This window comes from Tiliqua scincoides, chromosome 4 (genome assembly GCF_035046505.1).
Source record: "Tiliqua scincoides isolate rTilSci1 chromosome 4, rTilSci1.hap2, whole genome shotgun sequence".
NCBI classification, from domain to species: domain Eukaryota; kingdom Metazoa; phylum Chordata; class Lepidosauria; order Squamata; family Scincidae; genus Tiliqua; species Tiliqua scincoides.
Genome location: NC_089824.1, coordinates 175496990 through 175514541, shown reverse-complemented (window position 1 = coordinate 175514541; position 17552 = coordinate 175496990). Strand labels below are relative to the sequence as shown.

At 44.4% G+C, this 17552-nt stretch overlaps 1 protein-coding gene across 5 annotated transcripts in view; it reads left to right on the top strand.

Annotated features, from left to right (window-relative positions):
- The window catches only part of PLEKHA6 (pleckstrin homology domain containing A6), a 144065-nt gene that overhangs the window by 110556 nt on the left and 15957 nt on the right, over positions 1–17552 (top strand). For 2 of the 5 annotated variants that reach the window (XM_066622908.1, XM_066622910.1), the window contains exons 11-18: positions 481–561; positions 5886–5951; positions 6377–6457; positions 7945–8094; positions 9132–9227; positions 12961–13072; positions 14669–14808; positions 16184–16333. In XM_066622908.1, the coding sequence (XP_066479005.1) occupies positions 481–561; positions 5886–5951; positions 6377–6457; positions 7945–8094; positions 9132–9227; positions 12961–13072; positions 14669–14808; positions 16184–16333 (876 nt within the window). The remainder of the gene's footprint in view (positions 1–480; positions 562–5885; positions 5952–6376; positions 6458–7944; positions 8095–9131; positions 9228–12960; positions 13073–14668; positions 14809–16183; positions 16334–17552) is intronic. The other 3 variants (XM_066622912.1, XM_066622913.1, XM_066622911.1) reach the window with 2 other exon arrangements.

Below are 17552 nucleotides of genomic sequence, written 5' to 3'. Positions count from 1 at the left end.
TAGATTGAGAAAATGAGTGACCATCCTTAGTGCTATCATGTCAGTCAAATTCGTAACCACTCATAGCTACTTCAAAGTGAGAAAAAAAACGGGAAGATCTATGTATCACCCCTAAAGGCCCCTCACACATTGGAGGAAAGTGGCTGAAAGAATCAGTACTGCTTTTGGGAGACAAATGCTGACAAGTAATAGACCAAGACAGAAGGTATCTTGTGTGATCCATGCATGAATGGGATGTGCCTCCTTGTGAGCTGTCAGATGGTGTGTTGCTCCAGTCATAGTCTCAGTGGCACTAAGCAAACTCTCTGAGTACCTATGTTTGTCAGTCTTGTGGGCTTCCTTTGGGAGTGTGTCTTCACTCGTAACATCTGAGTCGAGACCCTGATTCCAATTAATGTTAGTGGTCACGCATTTCAGGACTGAACTGCAGTGACTTTGTCTCCACTGGCATCTTGATTTTTCCTTCCTTGTCTGCCACAGATGAGCGAGAGCGAGACTTTGATCAGTATGGTGAACAGAATGGTGGAGAGCTCTTCCCCTAGAGCTCAACTGTACATGCAAGTAAGACATCACAGCAGCTCTGCCATCACCCATGCCATTCCAGCTGCTTTTGCATTGCAGAACCATTCCCAGTGTCACCCCCTCCTCCAAAAACACCTCACGTTCACATTCATCTGTAAGATGCCCATTTGACATTTCATCCTATAGCAGCATTGATAAATAGAGCCTAACAAGGTTTCTATCCCCTCAGAGTACCAGTGATTCCTCTACAGGATTCCTTGAAATATTTTCAAAGTCTGCACCTTGTCCCACAATACAACATTGTGAAATTATGCTAGTCTTAGGTTGCAATCCTATCCACAGTTTCTTGGGAGTAATCTCCATTGACTATAATGGGACTTACTTCTTAGTAGACATGCATTGGATTGGGCTATTAATCTCAGCTGCATCAACAACTCTGTGCTACCTTGTGCTAATCTTTAATAATCTCTCTCCTTGTTCTCTGCATTGATATTAAAAGCCTGAGTTATGAACTAAAGCCTTCAACTATCAACCATATGGCATGCTTTTGTATTTTTGTACTGGAGTAGAAATCCTATCAGTTAGATGTTTTTAAACTAATTTTACTTTTTGTTGAACATTATTACATTTGCCCAAAAACTTAATTCATTTCTGGGAAACTAGGTAGTGTCAGTACCTGTACGTCCTCTTATTAACAAGTGTCTAACCTTTAATTTATTCAGGGCTTTAAGCCAGAGCTCTATCCCTAAACCTGTTTTCAATGCTAGTGCTTAACCCTGAAACACATTGTCATGGTCCTGACTTCAGCTTGCAGCAGGAGTTCAGACAAGGAGAGGAGTGAGTGAGTGGTCTGATTCAGGGCACCTGTACCAGCTGTAGAGTAACAGAGCCCAGGCCCCAACACTGAACCTGAACCTAGAAGCCACTAGAGCTTTTGAATCTCAAATCAGGACACCTACCCTCCCACAAGATGGAGGCTGGCTTTGAGCCCCCCCACCCCAGGCCAGGAACCTCTTGCTTCCCATTGCCTGTTCACAGGCACAGGGATAATATCAGGTCAAAGTAGTGGAGAGGAAGTGATATGCTTGGTTCCAAGCCCAAGGACTGCCCCTTTAAGGATCTTCACTCTGCAGCAAAGGGGTGAGTGGGGCTTAGAAGTGGTACATAGAACCAGGAAAAATTCAGGGTTCAGTTGAACTGGGACTTGTTCCAACATGGGGGCAGCTCCCAGTGATCTATCCAAGGTCCTGAAAACCTTGTATCTGACCATATTTCTTCTCTGTATCCTGCCTCTGTGTGTCTTCAGGCCTCCTGCTGCTTTGCCCTCCAGTCTTTACCACTGGACTGGGCTTGATTGTTCTAATTCTTGTCATCCACCCCAAACTGCTGACTGGACTCTCTGCCCTTCCTGAAGACAGGACATGCAGAAAGTGGGTGCTATTACTTTTGCCTACATATTCCTTACTAAAGGATGATAATTTCCCACTATGCTCTAGTACCTCTTCCTGACAGTGCTGTTCTGATCCTACAGGAGTATACTGAGATATATCCTACAGCTTGATATCCACCCAGAGAATAACCTGCTAGATATAGGAAGCAACTGATTTCACCCTTAGAACCAGCGAATGGCCATCTCCCTTTCTTAATTTAATCCAAGGATCAGCAGTTCTGAGCCTGGAATCTGTTTCAGAAATTGGTGTGTGTTTTTTTTAAAACTTTATTTCTCATTTTTCTGAAAAAATGTAATGTACATCAATAAACATCTATAAACTAACACAGAAATGTGTACCAAGATACCAAACAGAACCATACAACCAAAAAAGAAAAGAAAAGAGAGAGAGAGAGAGAGAGAGAGAGAGAGAGAGAGAGAGAATAAATAAATAAATAAATAAATAAATATTTTTACATGTAATTATCAGGGTATCACTTATCGCCAAATAACCTACTAATAAATGGTTGCCAAACATTTTCAAATACATCCAATAATGATTGCCATTGATAGACCATATGTTCAAAAGACAGCAAGTTCAATAGGTTTTCTCTCCATTGATTTATCGTGGGTGGGCATTGATCCTTCCAGAGTTGGAGTATCAATCTTTTAGCTGTTGTAAGGGCATATAGACTCCATTTCCGTTGCCATTTATTAACCTTCCAGACTGCAGGTATATAATTTAATATTACATATGTGTCAGTGAATTTCAGTGGTTCTTGTAACACAGTATGTATCTGATTAATCACCTCAAACCAGAAACCCACAATCGCAGAACATGACCATAGCATGTCCACAAGGGTTGCTTCAGATGATCCACAGTGCCAACATTTAGATTCCTTAATGAGGAATTCCTTTATTGTATAACCTCTGAGGGGTCCAATACACCCTGAAAACAATTTTTTGTTGGATTAAACGAAATCTGAGATCCATAGTTAGGGTTGTAATATTTTCTGTAATGATTCAGAAATCAGTGTTCAGCTTTTGAACCAGAATTTCATCTACGAGGAATTAGGTTTGACTAATTTTACACCCGATTTGGCAAGATACCTGCCTTTGCTCATGTAGAGAGTGTCCTTTGCTAACCACTAAGTCACTGTGACCAGCCTACCCATGTAGAAGTTCAGGATTAGCACTGCCGGGAATCTGTTCTGACACTGCTCAGTTTGTAAATTAAGCAATCCAACTAATGCTATAATCATAAGAGCTGCACCACATTGCAATTACAACTAGCTTGCCACCATCCATTTATATCTCTCAAGCTTTAGTCATAATGTTGTCACCTTTATCACTATAACTGTCCTTTCTGATGATTTTTGTATTCTGTATATTATCAATGTGGAATTCAGTAAAAACTTGCTGGCAATTGCTGGTTAGATAGGAGAACTCTGAGGAGAATCAAAGCACTTGCTAAGCACTTGCTCAGTATGAGATTGGTATGTTTAATAGAATATTCTAGCTGCTATTTCCATCTGGGGCTGGAAGTTTGTGTAGTCCTCTGAGCTAGATTATTCCAGGGCATTCTGGACCAAGAAGTGTCCCAGATCCAGAATAATTTACTAGTCAGAACTTTAGCATCATCTGAGCAAAAAAGTAATCTTCAAACAACTAGGAAATGTATTTTGAGAAAAACAGAATATAAAATCAGGCTGCAATCCTAAACACACTTACCAGAGAGTAAGTTCTATTCAATACAATAGGACTTACTTCTGAGTAGCCATGCACAGGCTTGTACTCTCAGTCACATAAGAAATGATCTATTTAGAATAGTTATTCAGAAAAATCACTTGTCCACTTGCAAGCAGGCTATGTGCCCTCAGTCAAGAGTTAAACAAGTCAGTCTCTCTCACACATACGCATGCATGAGTCCACACACAAACCCAGAGGAAACTGGATTCCAGTCAGGCATCTCCCCATTGCTGTCTGCCGCAAAGAAACAACACACCATCTTTCTACTGGAGGAAGATTTGAGTTATACCTGGTGATTTCATACATCAAGAGTTCTGAACCTATCCAAAATGGTTTCTGTCATATTTAATACTTTAACATTTGATGGGATTAAAGCTGGGAGCTAAGAGGGGAGAACGAAGAGGAATCAGTAGGATTCCCAAAGGCTTCTGTAGGGTAAGAAAACATAAAGCTAAATAAAACTGTTATCAAAAAGTTGGCTTTAAATGGTTCCCATGTGCAATACTAAGATCGTCTCACTCTAGAACAGCGGTGTCAAGCTCATTTCAAATAGAGGGCCAAATAGCATTCATGATGCCTGCTGAGGGCCGGAAGTGATGTCATTAGGCAGGAAGTGATGTCATTAAACTGGTCATAACCAAAAATATGCACCACTTTTTCTCACTTAGGAACTCATTAGCTGCAAATGACAAGAGAAAATACGCAAACCTTGATTATATTTCAGGTTATGGGAGAGTCCAATTTCCCATGGGCTGCACTTTTAGCAGTAGCACCTCAGCACTATTCAGCAGCTGAGAGCCTGAGGGCCGGATAAAAAGCTTCCATGGGCCACATCCAGCCCCTAGGCCTTATGTTTGACACCTCTGCTCTAGAAACTTAGGCCTTTTACTCTTTGGGAAAGCACATTCGTTATCAGCTTTAATCTTCAGAACTAATTTTTGTTTCTTACAACCTCCACAACTGGAACAGCCTTCCTTGTGCAGTACTGGGCTCTCCCTCATTGGAGGTTTTCAAACAGAGGTTGGATAGCCACCTCTCAGTGATGCTTTAGTAGTCACCTCTACAGAGCAAGGAGGTTTGGACTAGATGACCTTCAAGACACCCTCCACTCTAACATCCTATGTTTTGCTTGTTATTGTGGTTTATGGCAATGTCCCATGTTGAAGTCTGTGTTAGAACTTTCTCTTCTCATGCACATTTATTATTAGCCCAGCCTTCCATTGAAGATTGACCAGTCTGCCTCTCCACTGGTTGGGGAGAGGACTGACTATTTGTTCATCAGCCACTCTCTTACCACAGCATCCTAGATGTTAGTTCCTGTTTTGCATGTAAAGAGCTGCACCTAAGAAGCTCAGTGCACCACACATGCATATAGCCATTGCTACCAGGCCTATAAACTGCAACAAAAATCCTTCTTGGTCATACATACAATGTAAACTAGTTTTGCATCTCTATTAACTCAGTGTGTGTTATAACATTACATGAAGCAGCGCTGGACTGATGATCACATTTTAAAGAATCCTCATCCCTAACAGACCTGAATTCTGGTGATAGGGGAGAGGAGGAAGGGGTCACGTTATTAAATTCACAATTGCGGTTGCTGTGATTGGAATATGAGCTGTTATTTAGGCTGTGACTTGGTTTGTATAACTAACTGGTGAGCTGTTTTGGTGGGTGCACGTCTAATATGCATGTACCCCAGCGCCACTGACTTGTATATAAATCTGAGCCTCCATCTTTTTTTTTTCTTTTTTTGTAATACGTACTTATAAATAAATTGAACAGTTCCTTGCAATGTTGATAGCAAAAGAGCAATTTTTCCCCCCCGCTGTTTTTGGAAGAGCTGCCTTTCTTGATGAATTGAAAGACAGCTGATTTATGATGGCAGCAGGGAGTCTGCTTGCACTGAATCAGACCCTTGAGAACTGTGGAGGAGGAACTCTTTTTAATTGTGACTGAGATGCAAGACAATGCTTGTCTTCTCCTTCAGTTATTCTGTGCTGTTAAAAGTTGCTTAGGAGAAAAGTTGATAGAAGAAGTTGGGGACTTGTGTTGGAGGATGTGAAAACACGTTGCTTCCCCCCCCCCCCCAAGCAGAAGTAGCCTCAGATTTCCCCAGGGGCTTGTCCTAACATGTTAACTTCACAAAGGAGAGAATAGCAATGACTTGTTCCTGTTTTTGCAGGTATCTCATTTCCCCGAAGCCTATCGAGAGACGCACACCTACAAGATAAGCGAGCAAGATACAGATGTAAGAGCACCTCTCCCTTGCTGTCACCTGTGTGCCTGCTCCATCTTCCCTCCTGCTGCTACCTCTCCATCCTCCACCCCTTGGAGGTTACGCCTTTTTTCCATTTCTCTTAACTCATTAGAGGAGCATCTTTTCTGCTAGTGGAGCTGCAAGGCCTCGAGCATTCTCGGTCACCATCGATCACCAGTCCTGTGCTGTCCTTTCCTGTTGCATCCTTCCCTCGAACTCAATGTGTGTGTTTCGTGCTGGTGTAATTGTGTGTGAGTCTCCTTTGCTCAGACTGTGGACTGCCAGAAGCCGAGGCCAGCACTCTGTCTGGAGGACTGGTGGATATTCATCACACCAGATAGATGGCTTGTCATAATGAATCTCTGTGCCATGAAGCTCATGCTCCTCATTTGGTTTCTCTCCTTACTTCATGACAGAAGCTCCTGGGAAAGCTCTGCGAGCAGAACAAAGTGATGAGGGAACAGGAGAGGCTGGTGCAGCAACTTCGGGCAGAGAAGGTAAGGGACATGAATCACAGCTACTAAGAGGCTGCTCCCCTGAGGGAGCTCTGTGCGTCTGCAGCAGATGGAGAGGACAGAGAACTGGGCCTCCTCCTGGCTTCTCTGTGCCTGCAACAGTGCCTGTCTGCAGCCATTACACCTGACTGGAGCAGAGGGAGAAAGACAGTGATTTTCTTCTTTTTGTAAGCTGCCTTGAGGGCTTTCAAATCATAAGGCAGAATACACATAACTTAATGTAAGTAAATAAAAATGAATTGAATAACACTGCAGATCAACTGCTGTGCTTTCTGCTACTCTGAGTGGGCCCAGCTGCCCAGGGGCTTTTAGAGGCCAGAAGCTCACAGCATGACTGAAGAGTTAATTTTGCTAGGTCTTCATAATGAGGTTGATTTCTCTGAGGCCAATGTTTCCAACTCTCCTGAAGCCAGGAGGTAAATAAGCGGCAATGGACTTCATCACAGAGATACGTTAAGAGCTTTCAAATCCCAGGGCAATGCGCTACAAGATGCATGTGAAATTCCTCACTGATGGCTTTGGAAAAAGACTGCTTCATCTTTCCAGATGGATGAGCATGTTCAATTCTATCTGCCCATCCTCTTATTAGTTTTCAACTCTAGATTCAGGCATTGCTCCCCCCCCCCCAGTCCGTGAGGATAGTACAGGAACAGTCTGGTTAACTCTGCTGCCTGTGCAGATGCACCAAGCCCCCCCCCCCCCCAAAAAAAAAAAAAATGGGCATCTGTATGTTCAGCAGATGAGTGTAAAAATGCCCAGGATGTGGGGGGGGCATGGCAAACTGGCATGTCTCCATTCCTTCCCCTCATGTATGATAATTTCTGAAGAGAGCTTTCATAGAATGATAGTTCAGTTACTTTAATGACTTGGAAGAATCTAGGAAAAGGGTAACCTTTTCTAGATTTTGGACATGGGGTAAGGAGTCCTCAAAAGAAGTAATGCCCAGTTCCAGAAGGGGAACAACAACTTGAGCAGATAATTGTCTTCTGAGTCCTGGGTGTGCTATCTAACCCAGGGATTCCCAGACTGCAGCACTACAACCCATGTCATCCTCTGCAGTGGATTGTGATGCTCCTGATAGCACTGGAGGTTTCTCCCAGCCCAGCAACCCATTCTATAGGCCTCTGTGGTCCTCAGAATGACAATCAGAGGCTTCCATTAGCCACTTCCAGTTTTCAGAAAACACTTCTGGTTTACTTCCAAAAACTGGAAGTGGGTTATGGAGGCATCTGAGGCCCATTCTAAGACCTGCAGAGAGTGGGCTGCTGGCTGGGAGAGGCCTCTGGAGGCTCTGGTAAGTAATGGGGCTTCTGGAATGATTCCTGTCTGAAGCCAAATCAGCATAAGGGCAGGCGAGAAGGCCCAGGTCATGACCCACCAGTGGGTCACAACCCACACTTGAGGAAGTACTGATCTAACCATTAGAAAATTTGCTTTGTAAACCTCTTCCATCCAATTCTCGCCATCAGGAGAGCCTAGAGAGTGCGCTGATGGGGACGCACCAGGAGCTGGAGATGTTTGGGAGTCAACCAGCCTACCCAGAAAAGCTGCTGCACAAGAAGGAATCCCTCCAAAATCAGCTGATCAATATTCGGGTGGAGCTATCCCAAGCAAGCACGGTAATCGGAGAAGACATGTCCCCCTGCTTTCTCTCACAAAGCCCTCGGGAATCTTGTGAAGGATCATTAAAATCAATTTCAGGGAGGAATGTGGGAGGGAAGACATGCACATTGAATTGGCCCTTGTTGATCACAGAGCTTTGAACCATCCGGGCATACACTGCCATTCTCAGCTGTGCTCAGAAACCTTTTTAAATGGAGCCGAGCACAGCTTAGCCTCTGAGGCCTGTGTGTTGCCTGCATGGCAGACTAGTACAAGCATGGGTCTCTCTCTTGACGGGCATGGGCTTTGCCCAGCGGTACTCAATGCTTCTGCAGCAGCATGGGCTGCACCAATGGAGCCTTGTGTCCCCAGCCAAGACTGCATGGGCTGCTTGCTCTCATTGCTTTCCCAGTGCTGGACCTGCATGTACCAGGTGAGACCTGATGCTGAAGAGAGGAATGTTTGCTGGCCTGGCATTGTAAAACAAATCTCTTCTTTCTTTTTGTCTCTTGTGTTTCCTTTCTTTTCCTATCCCATTAAAAAGAAAAGAAAAGACAGTGTGAGAAAAGAAAACTCCTTTCTACTCAGAGGGAAGGTGCAAATCCTCCCCGCCCTCCCCCCATGAATTCCTCTGGCTCACGAGCGCCTGCCATGAATTTGCGTTGTGCAAAAACACATGGAGAGGATTGGTGAAAAATCTCATGTTTCACTTTGAATGAAGTCTTTTTCTGATTCTGTTGTTTGGCCATTAGCTTCCCCTGGCACAGTTTGAAGTCAGCCTGTTTTTTTGAGTATGTAGCAAGTTCATTTTGGTAGAATAGAAGCACACAAGGACTTTCCTTGACCTCCAAAGACAAGTGCTGGAGGACAGCAGCTTTTACCAATGCAGGTTTCACCACAGGTTTATCCAGTGCCACAGTACATACCCAGGTTGGGCTGCTAGCCAAATACACATTTAGATAGCATTTCAGTGCCCTTTCTGCACTCCAGGGACACAGAGAGGAAACTATGAGTGTGTTGATGTCTTGATGGGACTGTTTGCAAATCCCCACAGGCATTGGCCAACAGCACCATCGAATATGAGAACCTGGAGGGTGAGGTGTCAGCCTTGCATGATGACCTATGGGAACAGCTGAACTTGGACATCCAGGTGAGAGAATGGAATCTCCAGATCAGCAGAGTCTGAGGGCAATACTTGAATATCCAGAGCAGATCTGGGCACACAGTTATGGGGAGGTCCAAGTATACTGGGTTTCCAGTTCACTTCCTCTGCAAGCTAATGGAGCGATTCAACCCTCATTGTAAACCAAGAGTAAGACCATCTATATTTGACAGAGTGGCTGTTCTGCACAATTAAGGCATTGCTTACAGACATTCATCTGGAAGAATTTTGGTAATTGATTCTGTGTTGAATTCTGCAGATTCAAGTAAAAATGTCAGAGCCAGGTTTCAAGGAATATGCATGCATGTGCACCTGAATTCTGTGCACTTCTGCCATGATCGGTCATGCCAATTGTGCAGGCACATACCAGTTATGTGCAGAGCTGACCGCTGACCATTTGCATGTGCTATTACTGGGTCTCAACACTTGTTTTACTACTAGTGCAAATCAGATATGAAAATATGCTGAAAGAAGCTTCACAACAATCAGTTCTGCTGTTTCTTACAGCTAACATTAATAATGACATATTAATTGGTTTCAGTTGGACTTAATTCAGATGTGCACTTTGATAATTGTTTAATATGGCCTTTCTAACATAGAGCTTCATAACCTGCCCCACCCCTCCAGAATGGTCCTCATTATTGGTAACTGCTCTCTGCTTTGAAGGATAAGCCCAAGGAAAAACTGCTGGGATGCATGCTGCGGTTGTAAGATTGCAGTGGCTTCACAGTAATGCTCAACCAGCTTCAGAACCTTGGAAGCAGTGTGCAAATATTGCCCCTTCCAGTTTGGAAAACCAGCATGTTTAACATGTTGGAGTAAAACTGGCGTCAAACCTCCACTCCAGACATGAAGTTTTCTTAAATTTCGCTCAGCCTGATCAACTCATAAGAGTTGTTGTGAGGATAAAAGGGGGGAGTGAGAACACTGGAGGAGGGATAGGAGAAAAATGCAGTGAATGTCCCAGCCATCTTGCCAGGGGAGTACATCTGCTGCCCTGCTACAAAGGCAGAATGTGAGACATGGAAGGCATTGAAGTACAAAATAGACACTGCAAGTTGAATCCTGAGACAAAAGCCTCTGGTGTTGTCATGTGTCATTGACACCAGATAGAGTAAAGATGTCTAATCCATGCTTTCCTTCCTATGTAAATGACACTTGACCTTCCTGCTGCGTCTCTGAATGAAGCCATTGTCTTCCTTTGCTGCTCTAGGTCAGTTTAGTTCCCCAATTTAAACAACTCCCAGGTTTCTTTGAAACTGTTCCTGTATTTAGCTTGAAAGGAGAGCTTCTGTTCTTCTTAGTGTATTTGCAAAGATAAATGAGGCAGAAGCCGCTGACTCTTTTCTCCACTCAAATGGGGAGTGTAGCTTCAAAGTCATTGAGTTGCCAGGACCCCTTTGGCCCATGGGCTTGTCAAAACAGCTCTCTGGTTTTTCAGTGCTCCTGTCTCACCTTGCACTAATGTTCAGGGTACTTCACTATGTGTACATCGCTGCCTGTCCAGACGACTAATGGTGACCAGCACAGGACTACCATAGGGTGTGCAGTCCACATGGTTAGCTTTTGAGGGTCATTGCAGGTTTGCCCATGGAATCTGGCTCGAATTCGGATTGCTGCCCAGTGCAGCTGTTTTACAGCTCAATCCTATACTCAGAAGCAAGTCCTATTGTAGCCAATGGGGCTTACTCCCAGGAAAGTGTGCATAAGATTGCAGCCTTAAAGGGAAAAGGAGGTGCTACATTTTGTTTGGTCCTAAGATCTAAGTATTCCTGGCATAGCTCCCGAGATTTCTTGGCATAGAAAAAAGGGTGGGAGTGGATCTCAAGGTATGCTGTGCTTGCACTCCTGCTGCTTCAGAAGCCTGCATCTTCCATAGCTGGAGAGCTTCCAGCATCTGTACCTTAGAAGTATAAACACCCAGCCCTGGCTGCTTGAGTGGTTCTTTCAAACAAAGAGCAAAAACGTTTCTAGCTCTTGATGGAACTGATTGATTGTAATGGTAGAAGGGGCAGGCTGTGTTTGTGCTCTAACTGGAAGGGTGATGTGCTCAGCCTGTTCTCATGTTTTTAAAGGGTGATAAGGCTGTGCTTGTCTGTACTCATGCTCACTGAGTAATTACAGTAGATTTTACCTCCCCTGGTAACTATTCGCTTCTGGTTTACCTGTGCACACATTTCCAATCAGATTCAATTCATCTTGATTTGCACCGGTGTCTCCATGCGTGAATGGAACACAAAGAACAAAATGTTTCTGGCTCAGGCTTTGATAAGGAGAACATCTCCCAGGTGGTCCTGAAAAACAGCAAAAGTGACACACTTCATGCGTGTGGATTCCCCTGAAAAGTGGAATACACACCAACAAAATTGCATGTACAGTATTCTCTGTGGTAAGAATTACATGCAGCAGCATCATTTGTTTTTTGTTCTAACAAAAGAAAAGTCATGCAAATCTTGCGCCCCAAATTTACCATGCAATTAGTAGCAATGTATGCAGCTCAGCATATTTTGCATCAACTTACCATAAGTGAGTTTTTGCAGATTTGGCAATCTGGAGCAGAAAATTGTGCTGCGACAGAAGAAGAGGGGCCGGTAAATGAAGAGCAGTAAAAGGGCAGGGATAGTAGAATGACTGGAAACTATGAAGGAGGAACAAGAGCCTGCAAGACAGAAAATATTTTGTCTTTAATACTGGTGCCTGCACAAGTTCAAGTCATTTCCACATCCTAGACTAGAAATGTTTTTCTCCCAAGAAAAGAAATAGGTGATTCTTAGAAATCCACGTTTAGCACTCTGTGTAAGCTTCTGCAGTTTCAGAATCACAGGGACAACAGTCTTTGATATGTAATTTCTGTTCCTTTGATCTTAAGCTGAGTGCAAGAAAGACATCACTTCTAAGCCAACTGGGTTATTTTTATGGAACCAATTTTCTGATTTCTAGTGCAACCTGGGCTGATTCATGCATGCCGCCTGGCTGCTTTCTTTTCCATCCCAACTAGTCCCTACGTACAAGATCGCCTGCAGAACTGTAATGTGTGAACAGGCGGTGAACCGGAGCTACAGGGATGCACTCTTATGTGACTGCAGCGGCTTGAAAGAGTGTTCTTGCAATTATAAAAACCAAAGCAGAGTTTATATGTGTTACCACTGGTTCACACATTGCATACAATCTTGTACCCAGGGATAGTCAGGAGGGATATCTCAGAGCTCTCTGCCATCCTTGATGTCAGCAGTCACAGAGCAGTGGATTTTTTTTTCTGTAGTCTTCTAATTGTTTTTTCTTCCCTGAAAGGTTCACATAACCAGTTCTCACATTAGTGTTTCTGTTACAAAGGTCGCAAACCTCTTCATCATGTAGGCTGTTCACCAGCTGCACTGGACAGAGGAGAGTTGTGACAGCAGTGTCTTCTGCAGATCCTTGGATCTTTGAGAGATGAACCTCACATTACAAAGAAACGCAAGCCCCAGTGGCTAGTTTGAGTAGTACACAATGGCAGCTCTGGGAAGTGACATTTTTGTATAGAGAAACAGAGGGGTGAGAGGGGGCATAAAACCCCTTTTCTGCCTGCCATTTGTCTCCTGCAGCATCCCCCCGCCCCAGGATTACAGTTGTGTGTGTAAATGTAGAGGAATTGTAGTTTTTCCCAAAAAAGAAATGGGAGCAAAAGCTGGTTTACTTAACAGTGGAGTTGCCCTGATTTCTGGTGCCTTGACCCTTTTAGAACGAAATGCTCAATCGGCAAATTCAAAAGGAGATCTGGCGGATCCAAGATGTGATGGAAGGGCTGAGGAAGAACAACCCCTCTCGGGGCACTGACACCGCAAAGCACAGGGGTAAGTGCCACACCTTTCTGGCTTTTCCTGTCATCCTTATAGTAGGAGTTGCAGACAGAAAGCTTTGACTGTTGTTTGAATATCTGGCACTCCTTCCACAGCACATACACCTATAATTTGTTATCTGTCATCTGGAGTTGTTTTGTTGTTTCTACTATTTACTGTTGTAACTAGGGTTGGAGCACCCTTTATTGCACTTTGATGCCATGATTTCAGTTACCACACTGTGCAGAAATTTCCCAGACTTAAAAAAAAAATTACCTTAAGTGACTTTGGGACAGCGGAGAAGTTGGTCTGGACTTTGAAGGGGAAGGAGACAAGGTGGGAGCCTGAAACCTATGAAAACCTTTTAGTCCTGGAAGGAGAAATGGTGAATGTTTTTGTGATTCATTTAAGTTCTCAAACTGAAAAGGAACTTGGGGCGCAATCCAGAGGCACTCATGGGCTGGCGCAAGGTTCTGGGGTGGGCGAGAGGGAAGTGTTCCTGGGACGGGGAAGGGTGGGGGGGGGAGGGCGGGCAGTGGGCGGCTCCAGGGGCGGACGGGCGGGGATTGGGAGGCGGGGCTGGGATCTGGCAGTTATGCCGGATCCCAACTCCTGTTCCCGGGGAGATCAGAGTGGCTTCAAGCCACTTTGCTCTTCTCAGACTTGTGCCACCTCAGGAGGTAGCCCAAGTCCAAGGAGACCCAAAGGGGCTAGCATGCTTTACCTGGAGGTAAGGGAAAAGTTTCCCCTTGCTGAGCCTCTTTGAGAGGAAGCCAGGCCAGCACTCCCATGATAGTGTACATGGATCTCTTTTGTATCCAAGATGGCCAGGCAGGTGATCTGAGGTGCCCTCAGTCCTGCCTTGAGATGAGAAAGCTGCACCATTCTTCACAGAAAAAGATCTGTAAGAACTGATTTGTCGTCATTCCCCCATTACTTTCTGTTTCTCTAGCTCAGGGGTCTCCAAACCTTGGCCCGGGGGCTGTTGTGGCCTGAGGTGAGCCTCTATCTGGCCCACGACAAGCCTCTGGTCTCCTGCAAACCTCTGGCCCACTTGACTGAATGTGACCAGAGCTGTACTCTGGTCATGTCTGGAGGGTGTTCTGAGGGCCAGGGCAGTCACACCACCTTTTAAAAACCTAAAAACATCACTTTCTGGTTTTCCCAGAAAACCGGAAGTTACGTTTTAGGGTCCTCTGGCCTACCACCCTCCAAATATGCTCCTGGTGTTTCCTGTGATGTGCTGGTTCTGAGTTATTTACTCCTTTACATGTAAGTAAGCTGCTTGTGGGGTGGGGGAATGGAAGTCCATTTGAGTGTGTGTTTTATTTCTGTGGTGTGTGTTGGTGCTTGGAGTAATCCTGGAACTTAGTGCCCATGTATTAATTTATCATTCAACTAAGTTCCATCTCTAATGTATTTATTTAAATTTGATATTAAAAATTTATTTATTTTTCTGGGCCTCGATACCACGCCAAATATTTGATGAGGACCTCTGGCCAAAAAGTTTGGAGACCCCTGCTCTAGCTTCCAGCTTAATGGCCCTTTCCCCTGCTAATCCATCTGCTTGTGGAAATGCATGGCTTACTTTTTCCTCTTACTTTTTTTCAGTAAACCTTGGCCCATCAGGAACCTACAGTTCCAACAGCCCGGCCAGTCCTTTGAGCTCAGCCAGCCTCACAAGCCCCCTGAGCCCATTCTCGCTTGTGTCAGGATCCCAGAGCTCCCCTACCAAGCAAGGCAGCAATGAGGTGAGTGAATCTGTTATTGCCTAGGACCAGAGGATGCAGCAAGAGGGAAGAAGGAGGGTTGTACTCTGTGCTCATGATGCTATAGCACTTCTGTTTTGAAGATCATCATTCCACCAGTAGGTGGCAACCTAGACCTTGTTCTGACATGGGCAGCAGAGGCTGCAGTATTCTTTTCAGCTGAACTGCAAAGGTCTGTTAGATCCCAACTGTTAAGATTATGAGATTGACTGAACCCTCTTTAGACACTGGGTGCTTCCAGATATGGTTCCCTGTAGCAGTGGTCATACAAAAAAAAAAAAAGTGGAACAGGAAGGACCTTGAAGAAGTGTGTCGTGGGAACTGCCATTTCAGCAAAACAGGGACTGTGCTATGCATACTGATCCTACAAGTGCAGCAAGACAAATGGTTTTCAACATTGAAAGTGACATCCTTAGGTGTAGCTTGCAGGTATCTGGTGGTCTGATTCATAGCATAAATCACCTGCAAAACAGCAAACTTGGGAACACCCTTGAAAATATAACATTTGTGTTTCCCTTTTGGCTGTTAAGTTTCCTTTTGAATTGAAACTGAATAGCCATGAAATTGATCATTGTATGATCAAGTAATAGTCAGTTTCATCATTGACCTTTATTCTCCAAGGCCTACTGTGTAACTTCTTACACTCCACAGCAGCTACATGTTCAGCTCTTGTAAAGGGAAGCTTGAACCATTGGATTGTCAGATACGACGCTTCCCATGTCACTTCCTTGCCTATTCAAAGATGTTGCAGGAACTATGATATCTTCATCCACATTAGGAAGACACAAAATTTCTCACTTAAGCGTGTATAGTTGCTCAGCCACATCCAGTTCAGCCAAGCGCACATGAACCCCACTCCCACTCACTGTTCATCCCTGTGCATGTGTAGAGACATCCCTTCCTGTTTTGCTAAACATCTTGTGATATTGATGCATTCAGAATTGCCAGTGGATCGTCTAAGCCAACAGCACTTGCATCACAGATATTGGTTTGCATTGTATAGTAGGCTGCATGAATCTGTATTTTGGGTCATGTGCCTTGTAACAGATGCATTTTTATGTTGAAGTGTCAGAAAGTTTTGGAGCCTCTGAAAGTCAAGTCCTCTCTCATATTGTACATCTGGTTCAATAGTGCCAGATTAAAGGCAGGCTTGCCTGGCTAGATAAAAGGCTTGCCCAGCAAGGGAAAAGGCTGGTTTTGAAGTCTGTGCATTGAGATGCTTGATGGCAGCTGCCCTATTCTGGGTCTAACACCTGTCTCTGTTTGAGTCTGTGTCTCACTAATTCTCTTTTCCTTCCCATTCTCACAGTTTCTCTGCTCTTTCTCCTAACACTTCTTGGCTTCCTCTTCACTTCAGGAGCCGGGTCCACCTCGACCTCCCCTCCCCAAATCATATGTGCCCTTGGAATCTCCTCCGACTGTCCCTCCGCTCCCTACCGAAAGCCGCCTCTGGCCGTGTCCTAATTCCCCTTCCTGGCAGCAAAGCAGCGAGGCGAAGAGGGGACAGGTATCAAAATGGGAGTTTGAAGGCTAGAGGCATGCTCTGTCCTTTGTTGTGCTCAGCAGGAACTGGGGAGGGCAATGGAGCTAGTTGGTTTACAAAGCATCTGTTTTTTAGTCAAAACATACTCCCCTAAGCCCAATGAAGATATGCAACTTCTTACGTGATTTTTTTCCCTACATATTGACTGTTTCCAGGTTTGAAAGATGTCATCAGCAAAACAGCTCTAACAGCACCACACTGTGCATGTTTACTCTGAAGTAAGCTCCACTGTTGTCAATGGGGCTAACTCCCTAATAAGCATTTAGGATTGCAGCTTAAGGCTTCTAGGACCATTGGCCTTTTGGAGAATGTAATGACCTCTATTCTCTGAAAGGCTGCCTCTGAATCAAGTGGAGACTAAGGGCCAAATCCTATTCAATTTTCCAGCCCTGGTATAGCCATACCAACAGGGTGTGTGCTGCATCCTGTGGTGGAAGGGTATTTATGGAGGCCTCCACAAGGTAAGGGAACATTTGTTCCCTTTCTTTGGAGCCACATTGCAGCTGCACCGGCACTGGAAAGTTGGATAAGATTGGGCCCTAAAGCAGGAATGGGACTTGAGTTTCAGACATACAATGGAGACATAGGATGTTATAGGATGGAGACCAAAATAGGGATTTTTTGGTTTTTTGTTTTAGTTGAAGTCCACATGAAAGAAGGTTTGCTGATCATTGTGTGATTATTTATCACACTTTTGCCTCTGGTTAACAGGTTTTGAAGTTTTTCCAGACAATACAAAAACCTTTACATCTGTTGGTTGGAGGAGACAGTGGGAGCAAAGAAAGAAGCAATGCGTCTCTCAAACCACTTTCAGCTCTCCCAAAAACAGTTGTCTGCCTTCTCCACATTTAACTGCAATCCTACATTGGTGGTCAACTTTTCTGTGCATCCACTGGCCCCTCTTTACAGAAAGAGTTGTATAAAACTTGCCCATGATAGCGAGAGTGTTATCCACATGAATGTTGTGGTCAGGAATACATTTATCTGAGAATACCTCTAAACTCAGTTTATAGCACAAACTTGGATTCATATTTATGGAAGTTCAGCTCCACCAGGTGAATTTAATTCACATTAGCCCCTTTGAAAGTAGCTGAAATATTTTAAAGCTGCTGAGTTGGCTTTTCTTATTGGTGTTGAGAGGGAATATTGTACCACTGGGATCCAATAAAACCTGGCATAAGAG